Here is an 8,913-nt window from a genome sequence, read left to right as displayed (position 1 = left end):
AACAACCAGTCGTGTATTCTGTGGTTTCGGGGGCCATTTGTAATAAAGAAAGAAAAACATATACCGCGGAACAATGCTGAGGTAATTAGTAATTGCTACAATGAGGGGTTGGAAGTTTTTAACCAAACTTACGGTATGATACCCCCTAGGAGCAAGAAGTGACATGCTGAAGTGGTTACAACCTGATGTCGCTGTAAAGGACTGTAGTTCAAATAGCCATTTTATGGATAAAATTTTGGGTTTCACGTATGTATATTATCACCCATTTTAAGCCTAGATCGATTTCAATCCAAGCACTAATTTTAAAATAAATTTCAGTACAAATTTTTTGTGGACTTGTTTAAGGGTACAATATTCATATTGTTCCTACAGTACAGAAAAAGATACACTCTTACTTTTTCTTTCATGGCTGCAAATAGGATTACTTTTGATGGTTTGAACTGCTAAGCACATAGTATCAATCGGCGTAAAAAAATTCACCGGAATGCAACATACTTAAAATATAGCAGAGAAATAAAATGTCTGACTATTATACGTGTTCGTCATATGTACCATATTGGTTGTGATGAACGTTAGTTTTCAATGCTTTCAATTTTATAATATTTCGTTACAAATTGTTCGTTAACTATTTTTCGTTAAACGCCCATTCCAAATTCTATATGGAACCGATTGTATCCACACTTAAAGATTTCTAGCGGGAGTAGAGCAGGGATGAAAGAAAGATGTTTATCTGCTATTTTAATGGGGAATGGGGTATTAAATTGTATCGAAAATCATAGTACAGCACTTGGATAAGGTTTTAATATGTGTCAATTAATAATTTTGGAGAAATATGCATTGGTCCAAGTTTTCTTCCAACCTCGTGGGTTTTTCTCCGGGTCCTCCGGTCTCCTCCCACTGCTAAAGACCCCTACGCCCAAGCGAGTGGACGTTAAACCTCATTTCTCTCTCTCCAAGTTTTCTAGCTTGGCGTGGTCGGTGGCAACCCGACTTGACCTCCTTTTGTACTGGTTATTCACAAGACTAATTTAGCAGCGGTATATGTTTATTAACATGTAAATGCTAATTTATGTTGTTATAATTATGTAAAACCTGTAATTTAAATATTTCCTATAAATAGGCCTGTTCATATAAGTTACACTGATTTTGATCTAGGTTATGAACATTGGTACAGTATATTTGTGAATATTTGTATGTATTCTCCTCTTGGATCTGAAATTCAGTATGCCCTCTCTTCTCTAGAGATGTCTTTGACAGAATGAATGCTTAAATATTATAAATTGTTTCTTTTCAGTGTGTTGCTTCGTTTCACTAATTGAAAGTGAAACAAGGGTCATAGCTCTGGGAACGGGTTCTTTCCTTATCTCCGATTATCTATCGTCCTTACTCGAGGATACCTTGATAATCCGTTGGAAATAATGCGCCTCGGGAAGATTGTATAGCCTAGGGGCGTCTTCCGATAATGTGCAACTGGAAACCCTTGTCCCACAGCAATACTAAATATACGACGAGGCTTTGTCGTTAGGGGGTGACCGTGGTACTGGAGCGTCTACAAACTAGAGGAAAATAATATTTTTAGGAAGACTGACGTTTATTTCGGGTGCTGGTATATACAATGTGAGTGAGTCTTATAATAATATTAAATGCATAATAATGAATAAAGAAAATACAAAATACATATTACTATAACAATAAGAAATATAAAATGTCGACTGATATATCATTATATATTTTTATGCTTTATGTAATAAAGCTAACGTACTTTATGTAATAAAGTGAACGTTAAGGATACCATACGTAGCGCATGTGCATGCGATGTCCTTTATATGGAGCATGCATGCGTGCGTGTAATATTTGCAGAATATTTACATTATTAATTCTAGATGTAATCTATATAATCCATTAGAGCTGGGTGAGATGTAGAGTTCTACTTTGAACATTGTACATCGTTTATATGTCACTCAATACGCTCGTGGATATTATTAACGAAACAAAGATTTCATTATTAACGCATACTCTAATTATGTGGTCTTTCAAATGTACCAACATTGTATGCTCATTATTAGAGGCTATTCTATTTGCTCCTCAATATGTAAAATGAAATGAAATGAAATGAAGTTTAACGTCCTACTTTTCTGCTCCTAACCTGGGCTAATGAAGACGGGCGTACGCTCCTCAATATGTAGTAATATACATAAAATATAAGACAATTAAAATATTACAATAAGACAATTAAAATATCAAAATAGACATAGTGTAGTTTAGACTTACCTAGAGGAAAATAATACTTTTAGGAACACTGACGTTTATTTCGGGTGCTGGTATATACAGTGTGAGTGAGTAAAGAGAGACGGGACTCACTCCCATATATACCCTAACGCGACTAACCCTTATCATCAGTGTTAAGTAACTTTCTAAACTTGGTCTGAACATAACATTGCAGGAAACCGCAATTAATGTTTCGACTCTAACTATATAAAAGTTAAATAAGAGATCTTGAAAACCATTAAATGTTTAATAATTATAATGTGAATGAACTGTGCAGGAAAAAGGACTTTTCGGTGAGATTTGATAAGACATGTATGACTAAAGATCAGAACGTAATATCTGTATACTATAACAGCTCTAGAAGTAATTAACGGAAATTGCTGAAATTCAATAGGCGTCTTCGTTTTACTAATTTAAATGATGCATATAAATTCCATACTGATCGGAAGATAACTTTTGTCGGTAGAGCGTTTACAAAGTGACACAAGGGCCATAACCCTTGGCATAATTAACAGCAATTGCTGAAATTCTACAGGTTCCTTCATTTCACTTCACTAAATTAAATGATGCATATAGATTTCATACATCTCCAATGATAACTTGTGTCGTTAGTTAGAGCATCCACAAGGAGCATCAAATTTAAACAAGGGCGATAATTCCAAATGAAATGAAAAGGGGTTTGACGTTCAACTGTTTTGCTCCGAACTGGGCTAATGAAGACGGGCATACGCCATACAGTGTGCTATGAGGGAAATTTTGCCCGGACAGCGGCACTACGGCCTACTTTTATATCGAATTCCAACTGTCAAGGGATCTTTTACGTGCACGCCAATGTCTAAACGGGACCTCGGGTTTTCGTCCCATCCGAACGACTAGACAGTTTTCCTTGTCAGCCCCTCCGTCCTGCATCACTGACAAGGGAGAACCACGCCGGAATATCTGGATGAACATTCTCGGCCAATGCAGGGATCGAACGTCATAATTCAGAAGAAATTAACGTAAACTATTGAAATTAAATTGGCTTCGTCATCTCACTCATGTAAATAATTTCAAAGCAATCAGATGATGAATGTCGTCTATAGTGTGTTCACAAGAAATTTTGGACGACGGACGGACCGGCCGACCGACAGACGGACCGACGGGGGCGACAGCAATAGACGACTACATTTCCATGTGGGTGTATAAAAAGACAAATTCCTACGTCACAATACGCTCACAAATGTTTCAGCGTTATATAGGATTTAAGAGGAACAGGAATATTTAGGGCTTCAGTTTTTACGGTCACGTGTTTACCGAACAATTTTCTGAAGAAATTTCTACTCTGGAGTAACAAAGACTGGGGTGTACTGTAGGCTTCAATCAGATACTGTCGGAAGGCTTCGTTGGATTCCAGTCCTTTTGGTATAACCATTGAATCTAACAGCCAGCTTTCCTTCGCCATATTGTATCCCGATTCAATCAACATCCTGCCCAACTCAATCAAACATTTCTCACCGATGATTTGCATGGGAGTTTTTGGTTCTGAATACAATACCTCATCGTTGTCATACGGATGAAGTCCAACAGAAGCAACTTCTAAAGTAACATTATGTTTCAAGAGAATTTTTACTATTTCAACTGACCCCGCGTGAACGGCGTTCCACAATGGCGTAGAACACACGCGATTCTGCACATCCGGATCAGCACCGTGACGTAATAAACGTCGTATAGTGCTACAATCGTCATTCATTGCGGCGTAATGGAGAGCGGTATCCAAATCTCTATCCTTGTTATTTAGGTCACAGTTTAATGGCAGCAGACGATCGATGATGTCAGGATGTTTTCTTTGAGCTGCCAGGGTCAGAGGCGTGTTCTTGTCTAAAGTACGCAGGTCGTGAGGAGAGCCATGTTCCAACAGTAAATTGACAGACGGTAGAAATCCATTCCATGCAGCGTTATGTATGGCTGCATAGCCCTGTTCATTAGTATGGTTGACATCAGCATCATTTTCTAGCAGCAGCTTTATTACATCGCGCATGTCATCTGATCCGCTGTCTGTTGCTATTAGTAACGGACTATAACCATCCGATGCGACTACATTAGGGTTAGCACCGTTTTCCAGCAACACTTTCACAATACAAGAAAATTCTGCAAATAAAAAAAAAAAAAAAAAATGAGCACAATGGGTCACAATGTCTTCTAAATCATGATCATTCAAGTACACACATTTGTAGACAGTGGATAAAAAAGGGTATTTTTCATTTTAAGATACATTAAGGGAGATAAGATAAAGAGATGGCAGTTCTCACTATAATAGTTAAAAACTAGATAATGTAAAGGGAATTTGCTGAAAATTTCAGTCAAATTGACCCTTTCTGAACTGAGATTTTAGCGATTGAATTTTCGACCTAGCCTCGATCATCATTACTAAAGTCGGTACGCTTAAATAGTCTCGATTATCCATTTCATGATTAAATCATGAATGAAAGTTGAGCAGCAAATCTGATCGTAATCCAGTAAATATCGCAGGCCCCTAGGCGCAAGCAAATTATTGAAATAAAACTGAACCAATGTTAGTCTCGCAATGACCTAGTTTGTGTCGAGTGGACGTTAAACCCCATCTCTCCTCTCTCTCACTGGATCATTTCGGGACTAACATGGATCAATTTTATTTCAATAATTCGCATGCGCGTAGGGGTCTTTCGCAGTGGAAGGAAGCAGGAGTACTCGGAGAAAACCCATGAGGTTGGACAGGCGACCCTACACCTTATCACGTACAACCGGGGAATCAAAACCACGCCAGTTGACTAAATGACACACCTTATGGTACAGCGCGTACGTGTTAACCATTCGGCCATCCACACCCCCTGATGACAATAAGACATATTGTGCTTGATAACGATAAGAGGATACTTGTCGAAACGTCGTGCTATTAGAATAAAACCAGTGATTGTTTCCCATAAAAATTGTGTTCTGTTATTAAGACATAAAGAAATGTTATCACGAACTTACCATTAAGGACAGCAATGTGTAACGGTGATTTACCTCTAGTTCTTTTGTCAGTTTTATTAATATCAGCACCATGTTCTAGCAACTGTTTTAACAATTCGTCATCTTCTTCCAGTACAGCGTGAATCAGTGGGGTGAAACCTGTACAGTCCACGTGGTTAGGATCAGCTCCACGAGCTATTAGCAAGGGAAGAAATTCTTTTTGTCTCATTTTTACAACCATAGTGAGAGCCGTTTCGTTTCGACAATTGACAAGGTTAACGTCAAGTTTGGGATTATCCAACAATATCTGGACGATTTCTTTCTTTCTCGTTACTATGGCTTCCATTAATGGCGTGTAACTTTCAGACCGTGAGTCGACGTTAACATCGGCGCCATTTTGTATCACATATTTTAGAACTTCTGTACTATTGATCACCACAGATAAAAATAAAGGCGTGTAATAAGACCATGTGGTTTCTTCATCTAAAGACAGACCACAATGTACCCAATACTCTACAACTGGAATGTTTCGTACCACTGCAGCGACATGAATTAATTTTTTCTGACATTTCTTCTTTTCGAAATGTTGACCATTGGAATGACATCTGCAGAGACCTGTTTCCATCCAGGAATACACCATTTTGTAGTGGTCTGACTCAATATCATGGTTGTGACCCGGATGCATTTCAAATAGGGGTATACACATACAGTCCAATTTACATTCTGTTATAAAATAAATAAAAAAAAAATAGATTTAAAGGTACTGTTCATCTAACCCTATATAATAATAATAATAATATGTCCATTTATATAGCGGCCAAATCCAGAAATGAAATGAAATGGGGTTTAACGTCCTACTGTTCTGCTTCTAACCTGGGCTAATGAAGACGGGCATACGCCATACAGTGTGCTATGAGGGAAATTTTGCCCGGACAGCGGCACTACGGCCTACTCTTATATCGAATTCCAACTGCCAAGGGATCTTTTACGTGCACGCCAATGTGTACACGGGACCTCGGTTTTTCGTCCCATCCGAACGACTAGACAGCTTTCCTTGTCAGCCCCTCCGTCCTGCATCACTGACAAGGGAGAACCACGCCGGAAAATCTGGATGAACTTTCTCGGCCAATGCAGGGATCGAACACCCGAACACCCGACCTCCAGGCTAGCGAGCTAGCGTCTTACCCACTTAGCCACGTGATCCCCGGGCCAAATCCACAAATCGTGCTCATAGCGCATACAACTATACAAAAGACTTTTGCCTCTAAGTTTATTTTTGTTTTGTTTTTTGGGGTGTTTTTTTTTTGGGGGGGGGGGGTCTAATTCAGTAGTGAATTTTGAGAAGATGACTTTTAAATCGAGATTTGAAGATTGATCAAGCAGTTACAAAACGGAGTTCAACTGGGAGTGCATTCCATCTTTCAGCGGCAGCAGCAGCAAACGCTCTTTGTCCAAAGGTAGCAAGTTTTCACTTCGGTACCACTAGCTGATTGAGATTGTTTGAACGTAACTGTCTTTTTGGAATATACCGTTGAATTAATTTGCAGAGGTAATCAGAAGCCTCTCCACTGACACACTGATATGTTAGGCAGAGTACTTTAAAGTCTATCCGGGCACTGACAGGTAACCAATTAAGGGTTTGGAGAATTGGAGTTATGTGACAATGATATGGAGACCTAAAGGTTCGGCCTAAGCTTTTGTTTTCGGAATGCGAACTTTGAGAATTTATCTATTGACCTTTCATTCTCTAATAATTGGCCCTTTCCGGATATGACGTATATTATGGTAACGAAAGATCCATCTATTTAATTACCTGGAACACAATGTGTATTTAAATCGAGCATTGAATGGGGTATTTCGACTAATTATTAAAATCAACATAACCTTCAATCCAATGCTATACCCCCCCCCCCCCCGCCCCGCCCAACTCGATGTATTTAAGTGATAATAGATAGATATTATCAAACGGATGTCTGAATCCAATTTGAGGGAAATGTTGTCTTCGAGATATGTCGAGATAATTCATTGATCTCCCAGTTACTCCGAAACTGTTACTCAGCTGACGAGATGAGGGGAAAAGTTGCATTCGAGATGAGATTCGACTGTGCTCATCAAGTACGTACATCTCTATGTTATATGGACTTACCAACTGTTATAGGTATATTAAATATATCTCTATGTTATAGGTATATCAAGTATATCTCTATGTTATAGACTTACCAACTGTTATAGGTATATCAAATATATCTCTATGTTATAGACTTACCAACTGTTATAGGTATATCAAGTATATCTCTGTGTTTATATAGAATCTCTAGTTGATTATTTGGTTGATTAACTATAACTTTATATAATTCTATAAGTTTTCTTCTAGTCTCAAGGTCAGGGTCGCCTGGAACACAAAATTAGGGCTTACAATAATAACACTGTTAGCCATGTCAACTAAACAAAGTGGTTTCGCAGCCAAGCTTCCCATATTAATTTACAAGTATTTACTAAGAAAGGAGAGAGGGGGAGAGAAATGGGGGTTAACGTCCACTCGACACAAACTAGGTCATTTCGGGACTAACATATGGTTTAATTTTATTTCAATACCGTAATTCGCTTGCAGTGGGAGGAAGCCGGAGGACCCGGAGAAAACCCACGAGGTTGGAAGACAATTACTTACCGTCATCCACTAAAATATCCTCGTTATCCATTTTACACCTAAAATTAAAACAAATAAATAAATATCTATCTGGTTTATACCAAATTTAAACCTACACTTGGTGTACTGCAATTACAAATATTAAGCACATCAGTTATTCGTTTTCCGTCACTTTTCTGAACCCAAATTTATGTCTTCGGTAAAGGTTATAGCCTCCTTTAACCAGTGAAACTAGTCTAAGTAATATTTCACAAGAGTTGAAATACTCGTTTATCGACTGGAAAAGATCATCACTTAAATCCACACACACGAATTAATACACTCCATGAAACATAAACTTATTTCAGCATTCAATGTCATGGTAAAAATAAACAAACACCTCTTCCCTGACTATTACACCACTGCGTAGAGATGTCAGAGTCCATTCAAAATTTGATTATGTTTAATATAAAAGGGGTTAATCTGGAAAATGAAATAAAACTACTTGTTCCATTAACACCAGGCTTGAATCTCGACACTTCGTTGAGTTTAAATACAGATTTTAAATTAGGAAATACAGCAAAATACTCTACCTTAAAAACTTGTTAACGTTCGTCTGAGGTTTCCTGTTAAGTCTCGATTATCAAAACACAACGCACCGCGCGTATAAATTTAGTCGCTAGATATAAAACGAAACGAAGGAATGTCAGTGGTTTGGAATTAAGATGATATAAATGTACTGGGAAGAACTGGGGTTAATATTCTAAAGAAAAAAAATCCAGGACACATATTAAAGAAAAGTAATCAATATAGACAGAAAAAAAATATCTGCCATTAATTACAATAAGTGGTAATAACAAAAAGCTTTAATTGTCCGATGGGGGTGGGGGGTCGTTAAATCCTCGCTTGTATGTGATAAGGAGTAGGGTCGCTTGTCCAACCCTGTGGGTTTTCTCCGGGTCCCCCGGGTACCTCCAACTGCTGAGGACCCATTCGCATGCGAATTAATGTAGTAAAATTGACAAAAAATATCTTAGTCCCAAAATGTC

The 8,913-nt window shown here is 38.1% G+C and overlaps 1 protein-coding gene across 2 annotated transcripts; it reads right to left on the bottom strand.

Moving 5' to 3' along the window:
* Window positions 1-1,183: 1,183 nt before the first annotated feature.
* LOC126822366 (ankyrin repeat domain-containing protein 50) lies at window positions 1,184-8,553 on the bottom strand. Of its 2 annotated transcripts, none has more exons than XM_056101156.1 (5): window positions 8,458-8,553; window positions 7,907-7,944; window positions 7,505-7,630; window positions 5,293-5,961; window positions 1,184-4,395 (listed from the first exon to the last, which is right to left on the bottom strand). In XM_056101156.1, the coding sequence occupies exons 2-5, from the start codon at window positions 7,935-7,937 to the stop codon at window positions 3,482-3,484; spliced, it is 1,740 nt and encodes a 579-aa protein (XP_055957131.1). In that variant the 5' UTR covers window positions 7,938-7,944; window positions 8,458-8,553; the 3' UTR covers window positions 1,184-3,481. The 2 variants fall into 2 exon arrangements, with proteins under 2 accessions (XP_055957131.1, XP_055957130.1); XM_056101155.1 differs by having other exon boundaries at window positions 1,185-4,395; window positions 5,260-5,961.
* Window positions 8,554-8,913: the final 360 nt, after the last annotated feature.

This window comes from Patella vulgata, chromosome 5 (assembly GCF_932274485.2).
Source record: "Patella vulgata chromosome 5, xgPatVulg1.2, whole genome shotgun sequence".
NCBI lineage: Eukaryota > Metazoa > Mollusca > Gastropoda > Patellidae > Patella > Patella vulgata.
Note: the sequence above shows the minus strand (reverse complement) of the source record. Positions and strands in the feature narration are given on the sequence as shown.